General features: G+C 41.5%; 1 protein-coding gene across 2 annotated transcripts in view; it reads right to left on the minus strand.

The window, feature by feature from the left end:
* heatr5b (HEAT repeat containing 5B) overlaps positions 1–21,795 on the minus strand; it is a 140,843-nt gene that overhangs the window by 58,050 nt on the left and 60,998 nt on the right. For both annotated transcript variants that reach the window (XM_072251006.1, XM_072251012.1), the window contains exons 17-23: positions 18,838–18,943; positions 18,535–18,725; positions 12,056–12,215; positions 11,783–11,972; positions 9,839–10,008; positions 8,856–9,000; positions 360–539 (exon numbers count right to left, since the gene is read on the minus strand). In XM_072251006.1, coding sequence (XP_072107107.1) covers positions 360–539; positions 8,856–9,000; positions 9,839–10,008; positions 11,783–11,972; positions 12,056–12,215; positions 18,535–18,725; positions 18,838–18,943 — 1,142 coding nt within the window. The remainder of the gene's footprint in view (positions 1–359; positions 540–8,855; positions 9,001–9,838; positions 10,009–11,782; positions 11,973–12,055; positions 12,216–18,534; positions 18,726–18,837; positions 18,944–21,795) is intronic.

Genomic DNA, 21,795 nt, shown 5'->3' on the forward strand with positions numbered 1-21,795 from the left:
CCACTGGGTCACAGGGAGAATGTACAAGCTCCTTCCAGACAGCAGTGAAATTGAATCCAGGTCACTGATGCTGTAGTAGCAGCACGCTAACTGCTACATTACCGTGCCACACATATTTGCAGAGTAGGGGTGTAAACCAAGATGAATAGTTAAAATACAGATTAGCAAGATTCCACTATATGTTAACACGGGGTTGATGGGCTCCTCCTGTTCCTATATCTCTAATTTGCCAATTTATACTGTACATGGCTTCATTGGCTGCGTGAAATAACAAGGGGGGGGCAGGGGCGAAAGAGGCCAAGGAATGGAAATGAATACAAATGTTATATTGTTTTTCCATGACCACAGTCACCACGTACCTGTTGATGCAGCCAAAACGTCTTTGCAGAGCTTCAGCCAATGGGAAAGCTTTTGAACCGCCAAGGATGAAAGCATGTGACCCAAAGTGTCATGAATGTCAGCACACAGCTTGCGATCTGTCTCACGGTCCAGCATTCCAAACAATACCCCTTCCAGGCCCATCTCTGTGATATTTACATCTAAGGCAGAAGATACAGATGTTAATTCCCTCAAACAACAGGAATTCTGCAGATGCTGGAAATTCAAGCAACACACATAAAAGTTGCTGGTGAACGCAGCAGGCCAGGCAGCATCTGTAGGAAGAGGTACAGTCGACGTTTCGGGCCGAGACCCTTCGTCAGGACTAACTGAAGGAAGAGTGAGTAAGGGATTTGAAAGTTGGAGGGGGAGGGGGAGATCCAAAATGATAGGAGAAGACAGGAGGGGGAGGGATAGAGCCAAGAGCTGGACAGGTGATTGGCAAAAGGGGATACGAGAGGATCATGGGACAGGAGGTCTGGGAAGAAAGACAAGGGGGGGGACCCAGAGGATGGGCAAGGGTATATTCAGAGGGACAGAGGGAGAAAAAGGAGAGTGAGAGAAAGAATGTGTGTATAAAAATAAGTAACAGATGGGGTACGAGGGGGAGGTGGGGCCTAGCGGAAGTTAGAGAAGTCGATGTGCATGCCATTAGGTTGGAGGCTACCCAGACGGAATATAAGGTGTTGTTCCTCCAACCTGAGTGTGGCTTCATCTTTACAGTAGAGGAGGCCGTGGATAGACATGTCAGAATGGGAATGGGATGTGGAATTAAAATGTGTGGCCACTGGGAGATCCTGCTTTCTCTGGCGGACAGAGCGTAGGTGTTCAGCAAAGCGGTCTCCCAGTCTGCGTTGGGTCTCGCCAATATATAAAAGGCCATATCGGGAGCACCGGACGCAGTATATCACCCCAGTCAACTCACAGGTGAAGTGTTGCCTCACCTGGAAGGACTGTTAATTCCCTCATTGTTACTACTATGGAAATTCCTGTTGGACTGTTTTCACTTAATACCTCTTGGGTGTCAGGGTTTTAAACAGAGACAGGCGTCCCTGCAGGAAATGCCTTTAAGAGTTCTCCAAAAGCAAATGTAAGAACAATGCATGCAATGAATTACACTTAGTAAACTGGTATATGTTGAATTATAGGAGTTATTTTGATTGCATATCCAGAGAGAAATCAATTTCATTAGCAAGGGTGATGGCTATTAACTGTGATGGGATCCTGAATTACCCCTATGAACTGTGCTTTTGAAAAGAGACAGAGTTACTTAACACCGACATGTTGTTTGTAAAAGAGAGAGAGAGAGAGATGAAGATTAACTGTGGGACTGTCACTTTAAGGAACGAGAAAGAACTGGTTAACTGTTGGATTTCTGCTGAAGTGGACATAGCACCGAGCAGCTCGCAAGTTGCCATGGTGACTGAGAGCGTTATTAAATGGACAACTGATGTTATGGTTTTCGGCAGGTTATTGACACTTTCTTCAAGGATTTCTGCTTGCTTGCATTTCTTTTAGAGAGAGAGGAAGGAGGGATTATTTGAATGACAGGTGGTACCCAGTGCGGTGAGATAAATGGGAGGTCAGATGATACAGACCTCAGACACATGTTCTGGATACTGAATGAGCATTGTTGTGCCTGCAGAAAAAGTGGGTTTTGGAGGATCGATCAGGTGGATCGATCCATCGCTCTTGCAGTGGAAAGAGGAAAAGGGTTGACTGGTGGGGAGTTGTCCATGTGTCCACCCTCGCCTGGGGGAAAGCTCCACCACAGAAAACCGGTCCCCTTTGTTAAAGTCACAGTCAGTGACTTTTAAAGGATTTCGAAGGACGAGAAGATCGACGGCGTCAGCTCACCTGAAGACTCAAATCTCTCCCTCTCTCTCTCTCTCCATCACTACTCAACTTAATACCACCAACTGAACTGAACTTTACTCATCATCGTAAGACTGTATCTTTTTACCCCTAGACTTAAAGGAGCTTGGTTTTTCATACATATATTTCCACACTGATATACTTACATATATATACATATATATATATATAAAAAAATCATTGTTAACCTGTTTGATCTATCTACATTTATATTACTGTACTGCATAGTTACTAATAAATATTATTAGTTTATAGCAATACTGGACTCCAAAGTGTTTTCCATCTCAGCTGGTTCTTTATTCCCGTCACGGGGTTCGTGACATAACTGAGGGATATTCAGTACAGTTGACAAAAGAATCAAAGGTAAGATGTTCGTATAGAATTTTTTTTGTGCAGAACTTTGATATAGTCTGCATTTCTCAGTACGATCATTGAACATAACAGCACAGTACAGGCCCTTAAACTCACGATAATGTGGTGACTTTTACACCTACTCCAAGATCAATCTAACCCTTCTCTCCTACGTAGCCCTCTGTTTTCTATCATCTATGTGCCTATCTAAGAGCATCTTAAATGCTCCTAATGTATCTGCCTCTACCACCAGCCTTGGCAGGGGGTTCCATGCACCCACCACTCTGTGTAAAAAGAATTTATCTTGATATCTCCCCAATACTTTCCTCCGTTCACCCTAAAATTATACACCCCCCTATTAGCCACTTCCACCCTGGTTATGCACTCGATCTGTGCTTCTTATCATCTTCTACACCTCAATCCAGTCACGCCTCATCCTCCCCTGCTCCAAAGAGCAAAGCCCTAGCTTGCTGAACATATCTTCACGAGATGTGCTCTCTAATCCAGACAGGATCCTGGTAAACCTCCTCTGCACCCTTTTTAAAACTGTGGAGCTCTCTGGGAAAAACAGGAGGGTGGGATTAATTGTGTAATTCTTTCAAAGTGCTAGATGGAACAAATGACTTTAGTGTAAAGGAGGAAAATGCTGTGTGGTCTCCAGTCAAATCATACTTTATAACATCATTATGCTATTGGTGTTGACTGCTTCCAGTGATGTCTTGGGAAGCAGGTAATAGATCTGAGAACTAGTTTAAGACCCTTTCATAGAACGGTTACAGCATGAATGGAGTGCTTTGGGCTCATCAAGTCCATATCAGCTCTTTGCAAGAGCAATCGAGCTAATTCCACTCAGCCTCCCCCTTCCTTGAGCCTTCAAATTCTTTCCTTTCTGTTGCTTATCCAGCTCCATTTTTGAAAACCACAACTAAACCAGTCTCCATTACCATTTCTGAATGTAGATTTCACATCTACCTTCTTATGCCTGTACTGGGTTCCATGGAGCCTTGTTCTTGCTTCCTCCACACCAATGGGTATAGTTTCTCTTTATCTAGTACCGTTGGATTGGGCTGTAGAGTTGTTATTTTCTTTGTAATTTAACTTCATGCTTGTATTTTACATAATTACTCATATATGTTATTGTTTAGTGTTTTTCAGTAGTTGCAGTTGCCTTTGCATAGAAACATAGAAAACCTACAGCACAATACAGGCCATTCGGCCCACAATGCTGTGCTGAACATGTCCTTACCTTAGAAATTACCTAGGGTTACCCATAACCCTCTATTTTTCTGAGCTCCATGTACCTATCAAACAGTCTCTTAAAAGACCCTATCTCATCTTTCTAGAAACTTCTCAGTTTTAGTGGCAGGTATCCATAGGGACTATGCTAATGGTTAATTTAAGCAATGGAACTTTAACGGAATATGTCTGTTATCAGCGATTTGGTATAAGAGGACCAAACCACGTTGACTGTCTCTCTCTCTCTCTCATTTTGTTCATTCTCCTGCCAATAGGCTCTGTCTTTTCTCCCTCATAACACTTCATAAGAACGATTGTAAGCAACAAGTTTTATGCCTCATTCTCGACTTGTGAAGAACCTTGAATTAAAAACCATCAAGATCCACATACCTTAAAACACCTTTATCAAACCCCCTTCGTGATCTCCTCTGTTCTACGAACAACTTCAGCTTCTCTCATCCATCAACATCCCCACTGCTGGAATCATTTTGCTGAGTTCCTTATGCATCTTTTCTAAAACTTTTACTTCCTTAAGTATAAAACCCAGAACCGGACACAATGGTCAAACCAGCATTTAATACGAAGATTGGTTGTAATTTGTTTGCTCTTGTGATCTATGCCTCTATTTGTAAACCATACAGTTTAATATTTCTTTTTAACCCTTTTCCCAACCTGTCCTGTCACCTTCAACAGACTCTGCAGAAATATCCTAAGTCTCTGCTCCTTTTTTTTGTGTGGAAAAGTGCCCAGTTTATATTGTCACCTCTATCCTCCCAATCAAAGTGTAACACTTCACCTTTCTCAACATTAAACTTCAACTGCCATCTATCTGACCATTCATCCTGTCCTCAGCTCCGCTAAGTCTGGTACTGTACCAGGCTCCTTAAAGTTCACGACACCTGCAAGTTTCTATGTAGTCAGCAAATTTGAAAACTATGCTTTCTACATCCAAGTCCCAGTCATTAAAATGCATTAAGTAACACTATGGGTCTTTGTACAGATGCCTGGGGAACTCCACTGTACACTTCCTTTCAGTCTTACTATTTCATTATGACTGCTTCTTATTACTTAGTCAGATTTCTGTCCAGACTAGGACAGGATCATTTTATTCCATGGGGGTCAACTTTACTGACAAACTTATGTGATACCTTATCAAATGCCTTTTGTTAGTCCCTATCTATTATATCAACTACACTTTCTATTCCTGTTATATGTTGCCTTCCTGTGCTAATACCCCCTACAAATGGACTAAAACATCCCCCCACAGCAAAGTGTCTGATGGTGGATGGTGCACTCAATCCTGTCCGCACAAAGTGTCTGATGGTGGATGGTGCACTCAATCCTGTCCGTACAAAATGTCTGATGGTGGATGGTGCACTCAATCCTGTCCGCACAAAGTGTCTGATGGTGGATGGTGCACTCAATCCTGTCCGTACAAAATGTCTGATGGTGGATGGTGCACTCAATCCTGTCCGCACAAAGTGTCTGATGGTGGATGGTGCACTCAATCCTGTCGTACAAAGTGTCTGATGGGGGTTGATGTGCACTCCATCCTGTTGTACAAAGTGTCTGATGGTTGAGGTGCACTCCATCCTGTCAAACAAAGTGTCTGATGGTGGATGGTGCACTCCATCTTGTCCGTACAAAGTGTCTGATGATTGTTGATGTGCACTCCATCCTGTCGTACAAAGTGTCTGATGGGGGTTGATGTGCACTCCATCCTGTCGTACAAAGTGTCTGATGATGGTTGAGGTGCACTCCATCCTGTCCGTACAAAGTGTCTGATGATGGTTGATGTGCACTCCATCCTGTCGTACAAAGTGTCTGATGGTGGTTGATGTGCACTCCATCCTGTCGTACAAAGTGTTGATGGTTGAGGTGCACTCCATCCTGTCTGTACAAAGTGTCTGATGGGGGTTGATGTGCACTCCATCCTGTCGTACAAAGTGTCTGATGGTGGACGGTGCACTCCATCCTGTCTGTACAAAGTGTCTGATGGGGGTTGATGTGCACTCCATCCTGTCTGTACAAAGTGTCTGATGGGGGTTGATGTGCACTCCATCCTGTCCGTACAAAGTGTCTGATAATGGTTGATGTGCACTCCATTCCGTCATACAAAGTGTCTGATGGGGGTTGAGGTGCACTCCATCCTGTCTGTACAAAGTGTCTGATGGGGGTTGATGTGCACTCCATCCTGTCCGTACAAAGTGTCTGATGATGGTTGAGATGCACTCCATCCTGTTGTACAAAGTGTCTGATGGTGGACGGTGCACCCCATCCTGTCATACAAAGTGTTGATGGTTGATGTGCACTCCATCCTGTCATACAAAGTGTTGATGGTTGATGTGCACTCCATCCTGTCCGTACAAAGTGTCTGATGGTGGATATGCACTCCATCCTGTCCGTACAAAGCATCTGATGATTGAGGTGCACTCCATCCTGTCGTACAAAGTGTCTGATGGTGGACGGTGCACCCCATCCTGTCTGTACAAACTGTCTGATGAGGGTTGATGTGCACCCCATCCTGTCTGTACAAAGTGTTTGATGGTGGACGGTGCACTCAATCCTGTCCATACAAAGTGTCTGATGATGGTTGATGTGCACCCTATCCTGTCTGTACAAAGTGTCTGATGGTGGCTGAGGTGCACCCCATCCTGTCCCACCTCTCCATAACTGGTTCCAAAGCGTCAGAAATCAAAAGTTTCTTCTGCCGCATAATTTCTCCAGCCGCATGCAATTCTCCAATTTCTATACTCACAGGAGCAACAGAATGTGAATTACATCGTACAATAAGCCTGATGAGCCATGTGGCAGAAATTATTCTCAGAGTAATCATGATGAAAGCAAGATGCTGTATAAAACCAGAAATCAGTAAAGAACAATGCAGCTTTGGGGAAACACTGGAACCAGAAATGCAATTTTCATGCTACGGATGATCTATGAACGAGCCATCCAGGTACAAAAGGCGTCTACCTATGTTTCATTGACCATCCAAAAGCTTTTGACACTGTCAGACAGCAAGATCTTCTGGAAATGCTTCAAGATCTTGACATAGATGGGGAAGATAAACGTTTCTTAAGAAACTTATACTGGAACCAGACAGCATCAAACAGAATAGAAGGAGAAGTGAGTGAGTATGTGAATATCATGAGAGGAGTCAGGCAAGGTTGTGTCTTTTCGCCAGACTTATTCAACCTGCATAGTGAAAATATCTTGAGAAGTATCAAAGACATTAAAGGATTCACAATTGAAGGCTATAATATAAATAACATCAGATATGCTGATGACATCGTACTAATAGCTGACTCAGAAACAAAACTTCAAGAACTACTCACTATAGTGACAGCAGAAAGTAATCGCAGAGGCGTCTCAATCAACACCAAGAAGACAGAAAGCATGGTCATCTCCAGAAATACAAACATCCCACAATGTGTGATCAAGATCATTAATACAAACATCAAACAAGTCAACAAATTCATATATCTTGGCAGCCTAATAACAGGTGCAACACAGATATCAAATACAGAATAGCAATGGTGAAAGAAGCTTTCCAAAAAATGAAGACCATATTAACAGACAGAAAGATGAGCACGTACACTAAAAACAGAATACTGCAGTGCTACATTTATTTTATCCTGACTTATGGAAGTGAATGCTGGACCATTTCTCCAGCAATGGAAAAGAGACTGGAAAAGCAGCTGAATTATGGTTCTACAGGAGAATGTTAAGAATATCATGGACCAGAAGTTCTCAGAAGAGCCCAGATCACTCATACCAACAATAAGAGAAAGGCAACTCAGATTCCTAGGACACATCATGTGGAAAGATGAACTAGAAAAATTCATACTCTCTAGAAAGATTGAGGGGAGCAAACCTAGAGGAAGACCTCGGCTTATGTACATCAAAAGCATAGTCAGGTGGCTACACATCGAGGAAATGGAAGTCATCCAAAAAATGAAGGATACATCTATATGGAAAACCATGGTCATCAAAGTCTGCGTCGGATATGGTACCTAGACAGGTAATTGACAGCACAGGAAGTAATCCAGAAATTACCACAATCTTCTTTATATGTTTCCAAACAAAAATCTCTTTTCAGGACCTCAAATCTCCTCTACCCACATCACTGGCACCGTTATATTTTTTATTTAGAGATACAGCACAGTAACAGACCCTTCCGGCTCAAAGAGCCTGCGCTGCCCAATTACATCCTACCCCATACATCTTTGGAATGGGGAAGGAAATGGGAGATCCCAGAGGAAATCCATAGTGTCATGGCAAGAACGTACAAACTCCTTACAGGCAGTGGCAGCAAAACTGAACCCAGGATGCTAGTGCTGTAATAGATTTACTCCAATTGCTACATGTAATCCATAATATAAAACTGTACTCCACTCACTTCATTTTACTGAATCAGTGTCTTTATCTGGAGATAATATTCCAATTAAGATAATAATTAGCTTTATTTGTCACATGTACATCAAAACACTGCGAAATGTATCATTTGCTTTCATACCAAATCAGTGAGGATTTTATTAATCTTAATATGTGCGGGGGTAGCATGTAAGTGTTACCATGCTTTAGGCAACAACATAGCAGGCCCAGAACTCACTGAACCTAAACTGTACGTCTTTGAAACATGACAGGAAGTCGGAGCACCCAGAGGAAACCCACATGGTCAGAGGAACTCCTTACAGACAATAGTGGGAATCGAGTCCCAATCATCCAGCTGTTGCCCTAAAGCATTACTCTTACCGCTATGCTACCAGGCTGCCCCACGGTCATCATACATTCTACCATAATCTGGTCACGGATACCGTTGCCATAGATGGCAGTAATTTTGCCAAAAGTATTTCGTTGTGACGCATTCTTTGGAACAATACCAAAAACCCCACCCTTCTTCCATTTCATAACCAAACACAATGGAGACACGTGAACATGACATGTTCTGGTTTTAAGTATCCACACTGAGCTACATTCCGAGATCCTTCTCTCCCCAGCTGGGACATACTCACCAATGCCACTGCTTTCCTTGTTTCCGGAACTCTGTGCAAGAGTCATGGCATAGGCGCAGACTTCAGCTGCTTCTCTCTGAGCGAGCTGACGGAGGCACGCAACCGCGGCTCTTCGGAGCAGCAAGTGAGAGCTGCACAAGTGGACCTGTGGAAGGGAACGGACATTATCAACCAACTAAAGTATCTGGCACTGTCCACCTCTGCTGATGCTGAGGGTTTGGGATGGAAAGGACAGTAGACGTTCCCTATTGGGACCATAGCTAGCAATACATGAATATATGTTTGTACATCTGACTATTTAAATCTATATCCAAATTACTCATTTTTACATCAAATTTTATGGCTGAGATAATGACCGTTTGACCCCACTGCTTTGTGTTGTCTATTTACATTCAATAAGCTTCCTCTCAGGCATAGCAATACATCTTTGCATTCCTCAACCTTCTCTCAACCTTATTAATCATGTTTCCTCTAACTACATCCATAACACTCACTTTGTGTGCCCACATTCCCAGTGTCTGATAAAGAAGCCTTACTTGAAATCCTTGTTGATCTATTAATGACCATCTTAAAATTAAGATTAGCTTTATTTATCAAAAATTGTTGCAATATTGATACAGTGAAATCCGTCGCTTGTGCCAACGACCGAGACAGTTGAAGGATGTGCTGGGGGCCATGCTTCCGATGCCAACACAGCCTGTAAATTACTATCCCTAGCCCATACGTCTTTGGGAGGTGGCAGGAAACTGGAGCACCCGGAGGAAACCCACACAGTCATGGGAGAATGTATAAACTCCTTACAGACAGCCGTGGAATTGAACTCTGTTTGCTGGCACAATAATTATATTATGCTAACAACAACATTACTGTGTTTCCCCTTCCTCAAGTTTCTAGAGAGGACATGGATTCCCAGCATTCTGACCAAGAGAGGCAAATGTTCTACACACAAGCCACAACTACATCGTTGACTCAGTTCTACTTACACACAGGCTGGGCACCAGACTAGACAGATTGACGTGACGGGGTGCAAACATGTGAAGCTGCTGAAGGCACGATATGGCTGCTGCCTGAGCAAGGGAATCGGAATGATCTTGCATGATGGCACAGCCCACGAGGCAGGAAGAGCGGATTGTGGACGTGGAAGCTCCATTACCTGGAAGGAAATAAATGCCATTTAACAGCCAGGTGAAACTTTACAACTGGAGTAGGCTCTGCAATAATAACAATATTCCTACAACAGAGATGGGATACATTTCCCAAAGAATACATAAATGTTCTATAAGATTTTGTACAAAAAAAAGTTGGTAAAAATTGGAGCAATAAAGAACATGTGCCTTAGTAGCAGGTGCTATTTTCAAGTATTAGATAACACTGGTCTGTGGTGCTTCACTGTTATAGCCAATTCAAGCAACTCAATCCCTCTATAAGCAATGAGATGGATAATTATTCAAGGACTCTACGGCTCATGTCCCCAGTATTATTTTTTTTTGTGTTTGCATTGTTTGCCTTCTTTTGCACATTGGTTATTTGACAGTCTTTGTGTGTGGTTTTTCATTGACTCTATTGGTATTTCTTTGTTCTATTGTGAGTGCTGCAAGAAAATGAATCTCAGGGTAGTATATGGTAAATTTACTCTGAACTTTGAACCAGACAGAAAATAAAACTGCTTGTTTCTTTTCCCCTCTCACCCCTCAACTTATTCTGGCCTTTGCTCTTCCTTTCCAGTCCTGGTGAAGGGTCTGGTCCCATAACATTGACTGTTAATTTCCCTCTGCAGATGCTGCCTGACCTGCTCTATTCCTCCAGCATTTTGTGTGTTTCTCTGGATTTCCAGCATCTGCAGAATCTCTGAGTTAAAATAAAACTGCCAATACTGGAAACAAACAAAATAGTTCTGAAGACAGGGCCCAAAACGTTAACTGTTTTCCCCGAGATGCTGCTGAGAGTCACCATCATTTTGTGGGATGACCAGTCCGGCTCCAGCAACGTTTGAGACAACTGGACTGGTTGAAATGTCAGAATTACCCACTGGGGTTTCTGCAGATAACTTCAGAGGGCAGACATAACAATGTTTTATCTCAATGAGTTGACTCTCAGCATAATGATGGATCTCAGTGTTCAAAACTTTCTACTTAAGATTTAAAGATAAGCTTTGTTTGTCAGCTGTACGTTGAAACACACAGTGAAGTGCGTAGTTTGCATCAAATCAAATCAGGGAGGATGTGCTGGGGAAGTATCGATAGAATTCTAGAGCCAACATAGTATGCCTACAACCATTGTTCCCTCTAATTTCTTTTTTTAACAGCTGCACAGGCCAATTGCTCTGAACGGGAATTTATTTATTTATTTATTACAAGGCCTGACAACTGTGTGGCACGGTAAATGTTTTTTTTTCCTGTAATATGCATACGATGAATATTTAGAATGAAAATTGAAAAATCACATTTGATTTATTTACTACTTGAAGGGGATAATGAAATACAGTACAACAAAGAAAAGCTTTCACATTTTGTAAACTTTTTCTCATCCATCTTCATTCCTGCTGCGTGGCAATAAAGGGTATGTGCACAGGAGCATTCTAGTGCAAACAACTTACTTACTATCCCTTTGGGATGTGGGAGGAAACAGGAGCACCTGGAGGAAACCCACATGTCACGGGAAAAACATACAAACACCTTACAGATAAGGGCAGAAATCAAACCCTGATTAGTGGTTGCTGGCACTGCAAAGTGACTATGGTAACTGTGATGGCCTTGGTTTAGAGCTAGAACCAACAAATCTTCTGAACAGTGCAGTAAATCTCCTAACTGGGGCCTGGTTGACTCAAACTATCAGAAGTTAGAACTTTGCTGTTCCCAGAAAACTTGTAAGATAATTTGTTGTTCTGTAACAGATTCCTTCAGTTGTTTCCATCCCTGCTAGCCTACCTTGAAGTTCTGGTCCAACAGTGGTGATCAAGGCTCCTAAACAACGACCCAAACACTGGTGCACTTCTGTGTGTGATGGGGGAACAGTCAGCAGCAGTGTTAGGACAAGCGACAGGGTAGGCTCCACGTATCCACGGTACATGGGGCCACTTGAGTCCACAATAAGTGCCAGCGAGTGAAGAGCCCAAGTCTGAAAGACGTAAACACATTCAGCACTGACGCCACCACCTAAAGCAGAAGTAGCGTACGTATTCAGACTTTGAACGAATTTACCTGTACTTCATGGGAAGTGCCGTCCTGCGCAAGAGCCAAAAGAATGCTGACACTTGTCTTCAGATGCTGCCCTGAGCCAATTCCACCAACATAACGATGAAGGCAGCCGAGGGCAAGTGAGTGGCCCGTTCTAGACACCACATCTCGAGCCGACTTCAACCTGTAAAATAGGAACCTTTCAGGTAAAACACTCCTACACATCTAATAACAGAATGCTGGAAACAAATAATTCTAAAATTAACTTGGTTCGTTGAGGCTGTATAGTGCAGCTTGCTACAGACCCTCAGTAATTCCATACATTGTGGATTAACTAGGTTCAGGATTTAAGCCTTCAAGTTTATTGTCATTCAATCATACACATGTGTACAGCTAAATGAAACATCATTCCTCAAGGTACACATAATCTTACACAACACACATAGTTACAATCCAGCAAATATGGTCACAAGATAATATTAGCACAAGCCCCTGAGTGGCATGTCTTGACAGGTTAACATGATGTGTGGGATGCATGTTTATGCAGGACAGTATAATGTTACTGGCACTATTACAACCTTGATGACATGATCAAATTGCTTTTATTGAACATATGTAGGAACAGGAGACTGATTAGCTAATCCCTTTGACTAGTTATGGAAGTGTCTGCAACAGTATGTTACATTCCATTTAGTTGGATGATCATTTTAACTCCAACTCCCTTGGTTTTGTAATCCTTGACTTCCTTCCCCAACAAACGACTACCATTATCAGTTTGCAATTTTTTAAAATTGATCCTACCCCTACTACCTCCTTGTATTTAACCAGTTCAAAGTGTACATATATGTCACCAAATACATACCTGAGATTCATTTTGTTGCAGGTATTCACAACAACACAAAGAAATACAATAGAATAAATCATAAATGACACACAAAGACTGACAAATAACTAGTGAACAAAGACAAAAAAAAGGGACAATAAATAAATAAATAAAATACTGGCAACACAAGTTGTAGAATCAGGTCTATAGATTAATAAATTCTTTCCCTAAATCACTCCCTGCTTTTCCTCCTCTAAGATAGTGCAAAAAAATTCTCATTATTGTCATTATACATTAAATTCTGCAGAAGGAAAATTATAATTTCAGATTCTTCTGGCCCAATGTGCCACCCAATTACACCCAGTGACCAATTAACCTGCTAGCTAACCCATACGTCCTTAGAATGTGGGAGGAAACCAGAACACCCAGAGGCTCAGTTCCCTCTAAACTGTGTGTGCACGGCTGCGCAGAAATGTTCCCGCACACGCCGCCTTTGTTGCGCACAGCTGGAATTTTTGGTTATATATTGTTAATGCTAATATAATTTTGAAATCTGTTAACATAATTGTGAAATACTGTGACTGTGTTAATAAAAATAATAATCTCAAGTGATAAATGTACCTTTACTTTGAAACATATTAGAGCTTCAACATATTTACATTCTCAGTGTTTCAAGTTACAAAATGTAGCTCATTGTTAAAAAAAAAAGTGGCCTGCTGAATGCTGATGCCATCTAATCAGAAGACTTTACTTTTGTCATTGTGCTTGTCTGTAGTTGTGACTGCCTGACATGGTTAACTTGTGTTGTGAATTGTGGCTTGTGCTTGTTTGATGTGAAAAATTCTATATTCTGACCTTTGCAATAGGTAATCTTTCTATAAAATCCCAATCTAATAAGAATTCTTTAATTAAAAATTATTAGAACAAGGTAAAAAATTTGATTCTATAAAATCGTTTGCATGGCAGTAGTTATTTTATTAGAATTATAAATTTTCAACTTATCTTGTTAAATTTTTCAAATAATATTTTTTTAGGATCCTCAAATAATAATTATTATTTTAGTACCCAAGGATGTCAAAAAAAGCAGAAGAGTTAAATGCTTTAAAGAACAAAGCTTGTACAAAATTTAAGGTAGAATGGCTTTTGCAATTCACATACTGAACTATCGTCTTTGTATTAAAAACAAAAAATAAAAATTGGAGATATTTTTACATATCAAAATACTTGTGCTGTTGTGTGGAAGCAAAAGTTGAGGCACGTTCAGTAGTGGAAAAAATGGGAACATTGGAAGTTAGATTACTTAAAACGACATCTTAACCAGAGAATTCATATAGATGCAGTTACCAAATTATGCAACCAGAAGAAATGTGGAATTTTGCATGTGAACTGAAACTCCAAAAGAACATGAAACAAGATGCGTGAAAGAAGCCCAAATCTAACATGGTCAAAATGGGAATTGATAACATTATTTTAGCAATTAGAATTAATGCTTCTATGCATTCTGTGCGAGAAATTCATGCATGTGGCCAAATATGTAAATATACCAGATTTGGCACAACGAGAACTGTGCATTTGAATATGTTGAGTGCATCAATTTAGTGCTTCAGAAACAGATAATGGAAGAATTGTGGAAATCTGATTTCCATACACTAATTGCTGACAGAAATACAGAAAATGATAAATTTTGCATTTTAAGTTTCGTCTGGAAAATGAGGTGCCTATAAGAGTGCTCATGGGCATTTGAAACCAACTGCATTTGACACTATCACTACTATTGACTCAATAAAAAAATATATCAACAACAATCTTGATATCCAAAAGATGGTGATGTTCATCACAGGCAGGAAAAATTATGCTTGGAAAGAATAATGGTGTGGCAGCATATCTTCAATGATAAATAAAGCATCTGGTTGAGCAATGTTGGGTTGCATACAAAAATGACTTGGGATTAAACGACGCATGGAAAAAAGCATCAATTATGCAGGACAAGGAAACACTGCTACAAACAGTTTATACAATGTTCAGCAGGTTGTTGTTTAAAAAAGGACAGTTAGAAGAATTAGCTAATGCCACAGAATGTCATGTTATGTCATTTAGACCCCCAAACGAAGTAAGATGGCTGTCAAGACATCTTCCTGTAACTGCTTTAATGAGGAATTATGAAGTTTTGATCCAGTATTGCAAAGAGCAAATTAATGAATGTAACAATCCTATCAGCAACTACTGCCTGAAGATTTTGACAAATCCAGAACATTGAGTAGCATTAACTGTCCTTAATGAGGTCTTAGAAGACCTGGCATCTCTTTGTAAATTCCTTCAGAAAAGCTGCATGAATATAATTGAAGTACTACAGTATGTAAAAGTAAAAATTAACAAGTTACAGTCACAGTGTCTTGGCTATACTGTTTATTGGAGAGACAAAGTGAAAGATCTGCTCCTACCTATAAATTCTATTATTCTGTTCATTCAGCGTGTGTGTATAATCATTTGGATAATAGATTTCCTGACGTTGAGCTAACAGAATGGCAAGCTTTTGAGCCTGCTGCTTTTGCGACCTCAACCAATTTTGAATTTGGACAAGAGAACGTGTACGGCTGACAAAAAAAAATACTCAGCTACTATTACAAACTATGACAGAAGCATTGCCTCAGAAATATCACATGATTAGAAACAAAGAATTTGAAGAACTGTCAATTCTTGTTGACATCCTTGGAACATTTCAACCTTCTAGTGCTGAGTGCGAATGTGGATACGCTCTTATGAATTCAATCAAATGTAATTCCAGAAACAGACTAGAAGTAGAACATTTGGATAATCTATCTTTCATCTAGATTCAAAATTAATCAAGACAGTGTTCTAGACAATGGATTTACAATAAAGACAGATAACAAAAAGTTTATGAAATGTGTAAGATTTTGTTTGTTCTACTGTATTTCATGATACCCTTCAATTACATTCTTTTTTGTTGCTGTTTGGCACAATTTATTAGTTTTTTTTGTATGGTTGAGGTTTGATGTTCTTGCCGTTTGCATGATGTGTTTTTCTTTATGCAGGGGAGGGGTGTTTGATGTTTTGCTTTGAACGAGTTCAATGTGAACTTTTTTGAACCTTTAAATCAAAAGTAAGTGATGTTTCAATTTTCATTTTAAGCATTCATAGTATGCATATTACACAAAAAACATTTAAGGTGCTGTGCAGTTTTCAGGCTGCGTACAAATTTCCTACTCGGAGCAAGGGTTGGCCCCCACAGCTGTAAAAAAAACTTAAAGGGATCATTGCCCAGAGGAAACCCACATGGTCCTGGGGAGAACATACAAACTTCTTAAAGGAAGCAGCAAAATTGACCCTGCATCTCTGGCACAGTAACAGCACTAGCGTAACAGTATTATGCTAACCAATATGCTATCATTTCTACATCTACTTAGAATAAAAGATGTAAATGTTGGTCACTTAAAACCCAAGACATGGAGATTAACGATGGGGAAAGGCAGAGATGTTTAAATATTTTATGCCTGTCTTTGCAGCAGGAGTCACAAAAAGGTATACAAAACAGGTAATCTAGGAGAGCAAGGAAATTAAATATTAATTTCACGAAAGAAGAGGTGTTCAGAGAGTGATGAGATTATGTGCCGACAAACTCTCTGGACTTAATGAGATCTAAAAAGGGACGGCTCCTGAAAGTGAAGGCATTGGTTAAAATCTGCCAAAATTCTCTAGATCATAAAAAGACCATGAGACATTGGAGCAGAATTAGGTCATTCTGCCCATCGAGTCTGCTCCACCATGGCTGACTAATTTTCGCTCTCAACCCCATTCTTCTGCCTTGCTCCTGTAACATTTGATGCTATTACTAATCAAGTACTTATCAACCTTTGCTTAAATATACCAAGTGACTTGGCCTCCACAGCCATCTATGGCAATGAATTCCACAGATTCACCAGCCTCTAGCTAAATAAATTCTTCCTTCTCTCTGTTCTGAAGGGATGTCCTTGTATTCTGAGCTGTGCCCTCCAGTCCTGGACTCTCCCACTGTTGGAAACATCCTCTCCATGCCTACTCTGTCCAGGCCTTCCAATATTTGGCAGGTTTCAATCAGATCCCTCTGCATTCTTCCTGAGAGTACAGACCCAGAGCCATCAAATGCTCCTAATACATTTAACCCTTTCATTCCCAGGATCATCCTCATGAACCTCCTCTGGACACTCAATAGACTCAAAACTGCAAATGCAGTCAAGAAATGCTGGAATCATTATTTAAGGCTGTTGTGGCAGAGCAATTATAAAATTATATGTAAAATTATAAACTATAACAATTATGTAACAATTACATAAAATTATATACAGTGGGCACGTGGTCAAGTGGTTAAGGCATTTTGACTAGCGACCTGAAGGTCGTGAGTTCGAGCCCCAGCCGAGGCAGCGTGTTGTGTCCTTGAGCAAGGCACTTAATCACACACTGCTCTGCGACAACACTGGTGCCCAGCTGTATGGGTCCTAATGCCCTTCCCTTGGACAACATTGGTGTTGTGGAGAGGGGAGACTTGCAGCATGGGCAACTGCTGGTCTTCCATACAACTTTGCCCAGGCCTGTGCCCTGGAGAGTGAAGACTTTCCAGGCGCAGATCCATGGTCTCGCAAGACTAACGGATGCCAACATGACTTCATGAAAATAAAATTTGTGTTTGATAAGTTTATCTAACTTTTTTGAGGTGGTAACTAGCATAGGATACAATGGATCACTGTTTCTGGATTTTCAAAAGGCACTTGATAAAGGTGCATGAGATAACGGCTGATTTGATTGAGGGTAATGCAATACAATGGAAAGAGATCAGTTAACAGGAAACAAAGGAGAAGGATAGCAGGGGCAATCATTAACTAATTACAACCTATGGCTGAGAAAGAGGGATTGATAATTTTGCATTCATGTTTGGCAATTAGACCTAATGGGCAGGAAGGCAAGTTGAGAGAAGGACAAAGTATCTGCAATGGATATGGATAGGTTCGCTGAGCGGACTGAAAATGGCGTACAAGGGGAAAACAAAGAAACTTGTTAGGTGGCCCACCATGTCAATATCCCTGTGTTCCCTGACTGCTCAAATACATTGCTCGATGTATTTACTTCTAGCACAACTCCTGGCAGTGTGTTCCAGGCACCTACTACTGTGTAAAAACACATTTCCTTGTAAATCTCCTTTAAACCTCCCCCTCTCACCTTCAACCTATGCCCGCTGGTATTTGACTTTTTCACCCTGAGAAAAAGATTATCTATCCTCTCACAATTTAATAAATTTTAATTAGGCCACTCCTCTGTAATCTAACCTTCCCTCCCACACAGCCCTCCGTTTGTCTATCATCCATGTGTCTTCCAAGATTTTCATGAATATCCCTAATTTACCTGCCTCTACTACCACCACTGCAGGGCAAGCACATACCTACCATTCTGCGTAAAAAAATACTTAGCTCTGACATACCCCACCCCCAAATACTTTCCTTCATCACCTTAGATTTATGCCCCTTCAAATGCCACCATAGCAAGTATCCATTTCTTGCAATAAATTCCTTTGGAAAAATAGTAACAATGAATAATGGCAAATAGGATTTTGAGGGGAGAGGAGCAAAATGGGCGAGGCAGTGGGAGCGTCAATAACTGAAGCTTGTATGTCACAACTGCAAGACCATACTTGTCAAAACTGTGCTGTGCCATCCTGGCGATGAAGGTGGCCTCTCCGACCACTTGGGCCATCCTTCCCAAAGCTTCACCAGCAGCGCATCGCAAAATTGGATTAGGGTTGTCAAGAGCCCCCATAACCAGCGCCAGGGCAGACTTCCGTACCTCATCGGGGCCCAGGGTACTCTTGTTCTCTGCTAAACCCTAAAACGAAGAGAAAAAATAACTAATTTATAATGGCCTCTGCAGCTTCACTTTCAGGGCAGAATGAAATGATTACACTGCATCACAAAATGACTCAATAAAAGAACCCTACCTTGAGTGCACTAAGCACAGCAGTGAAGATATTAATCTGTACTGCCTGTTGACGAACACCTTTTGCCTGTTTGATGCACTCAGCAAAATGATCCAACATTTGGAGCCTAGATAGATAGATAGATATACTTTATTGATCCCGAAGGAAATTGGGTTTCGTTACAGCCGCACCAACCAAGAATAGAGCATAAATATAGCAATACAAAAACCACAAACAATCAAACAACAAGATGCAAACTATGCCAGGTGGAAAATAAGTCCAGGACCAGTCTATTGGCTCAGGGTGTCTGACCCTCCATGGGAGGAGCTGCAAAGTTCGATGGCCACAGGCAGGAACGACCTCCCGTGTCGCCCAGTGTTGTATCTCGGTGGAATATGGCCGGAGTCCAACAGCAAAAAGTTCAATATCCAGTCTACAAACACGTTCCTCGATCACAATATGACCCGGATTGCACCATCCGTTGTTAACCAGAACAGTAAGCCCCCAACTCCTTTACGCTTACCGCTCTCAGTGCACTTCTGGTCAGCCCGAATGGTCTGGAAGCCATCCATGGAAAAGTTTTGATCGGGTATGTCCTCGTGCAGCCCCGTGCCAGTAAGACACATAACATTGCACTCCCGAAATGTTCTCTGACGCCTGGCTAGCGCTGTGAACTCGTCCATTTTATTACCCACCGAACTGCTCTTCTCCGTAAGTCCCTGTTGTCTCGACCCGGTCCTCTTTCCTCGCCTTTCAGATCCCCCTCTGCATCCTCTGTGTCTTTTCCTCCAGATTTCAGCCGGGGTGTCTGTCGCTCTGTTCGTTAAACCGGCCGGCATAAGCGCAATCAGCTGGTCCCTGGAATAAACAATGCGACCATGCTTCTGCCCCGCTAATGAGACGTGTCGGAATGTATCTATTTCCAGTGCTAAAAACCCAAATAAAACTCTCTCTACCAGCATGTTAGAGAGCGTGCAGCTTCAACGTGTTACCGTGAAAAAAAATACAAAAAAAACGTTAAGTTAAAAAAGTAAGAATACAAGTCGGAACGGCTGTAACAGGCTGCATGCACGACCGGCGCATGCGCACTATTCAAATGGAAAGAGCAACTTATCAAATGGCATCTTTGGGATGAGACTTAATGTTACCAGTTATTTAACCAATGTTAGTTAACCAAGAGTAAGGGGCCCAGAACAGATTCCTGAGGCACACCACTGGTCACCAACCCCCATGCAGAATATGACCCATCTACAACCACTCTTTGCCTTTTGTGGGCAAGCCAGTTCTGGATCCACAGAGCAGTGCCCCCTTTGGAAAGCAAAGTCCCCTTGGAATGTAGCAGCCACGTATCTATTTTCTGCCGGTCTGTATTGTATTTTGTGTTGCACATTTATTATGGGGATTTTGTTACACGGACGGGGTGTGATAGAAGCAACTGAGTATAGTTAAGTATTCACGCTTTGTCTTTACGTCAGTTTAGACTGGTTAGAGCCAAAGATGAGCCACAGAGGGGCAATTTCTTTTGCTGGCTGTTAATTTCTCTATTTCGCTAACTTCACTAATTCAGATTATGTTAATTTAGTTTGACCGCTTAGTTACGCTAATTGGAACATTAATTTCGTTACATCACTACTTTTAGTTTTGTTAGTTTTTTTAAAAAATTGCTACAAGATGATTCCTCTTTGCTGGTTTTGTAATAAAAGATCGAGCATACTTGTTTTGATCTGGAAATTCATTATTTTAGAAGCATGTCATACAGTGTCAACCCCCTGTACTCAGTCTCTGAGCGGTTTCGGTTTGCGTTCAAGTAACCGCTACACCAGAGCAGCACACACAAAATGCAGGAGGAACTCAGCAGGTCAGGCAGCATCTATGGAGAGGAATAAACAATCAATGTTTCAGGCTGAAATCCTTCATCAGGAATAAAACAGTGGCTTTATTGCTCAGAAAGTCTTATTTATTATGGCAAACATGACTGGGACTAACGCTAGGACATAGCACAATCTCTGCAAATAGACAATGAGTTGTGGACACAGCTCAACACATCATAGAGACCAGGCTCCCCTCCATGGGCTCAGTCTACACTTCTTACTGTCTCAGTAAAGCATCTAGCATAATCAAAGAGTCCCACACTCCCCTGACATTCTCTCTTCACCCCCTCCCATCAGGCAGAAGAAATGCATACCAATAGGCTCAAGGACAGTTTCTGTCCTACTGTTAATAAGACTATTTAACAGTCACCCTACTACAATAAAATGGTCTCTCAATTTCACAATCTACTTCGTCATGACCTTGCACCTTATTGTCCGCAAATGATTTGCAAAACAAGATTTTCCACTGTACCTCTGTACATGTGACAATAATAGTACACCAACAGACCAACTATTCATGAAAGCACTAAGCTCCAGTTTCCTCACTCATTCCAAGGACATACAGGTGAGGCTTAGTGTGCAGAGAGCATGGCGATACTTGCAGGCAGCTTGGCACGTTCCTCTCTGATTTGATTGAAGCAAATAATGCAGTTCACTGTATGCTTTGATGTACATGTGACAAATAAAGCTAATCTTAAAAGATAATTTTCTTCACTATATTATATGCATCACCTCAGGCAGACACACGTACTTAGTCCTCAGGAAGGGCCTTGGCCCGAAGCATCGACTCGTTATTTCTCTCCATAGATGCTGCCTGACTTGCTGAGTTCCTCCAGCACTGTGTGTGTGTTGCTCTGGATTTCCAGCATCTGCAGAATCTTGTGTCTTTACAGTATGAGTGCATGCTTTACACAATTTGCTCACTATGTATTGAGCACAATAAAAATCATCACGGAATGAAATATCGGCCTCAGCACTCTCCATATATAACCATATAACAATTACAGCACGGAAACAGGCCATCTCGGTCCTTCTAGTCCGTGCCGAACTCCTACTCTCACCTAGTCCCACCGACCTGCACTCGGTCCATAACCCTCCATTCCTTTCC

This window comes from Mobula birostris, chromosome 2 (genome assembly GCF_030028105.1).
Source record: "Mobula birostris isolate sMobBir1 chromosome 2, sMobBir1.hap1, whole genome shotgun sequence".
Classification (NCBI taxonomy): domain Eukaryota; kingdom Metazoa; phylum Chordata; class Chondrichthyes; order Myliobatiformes; family Myliobatidae; genus Mobula; species Mobula birostris.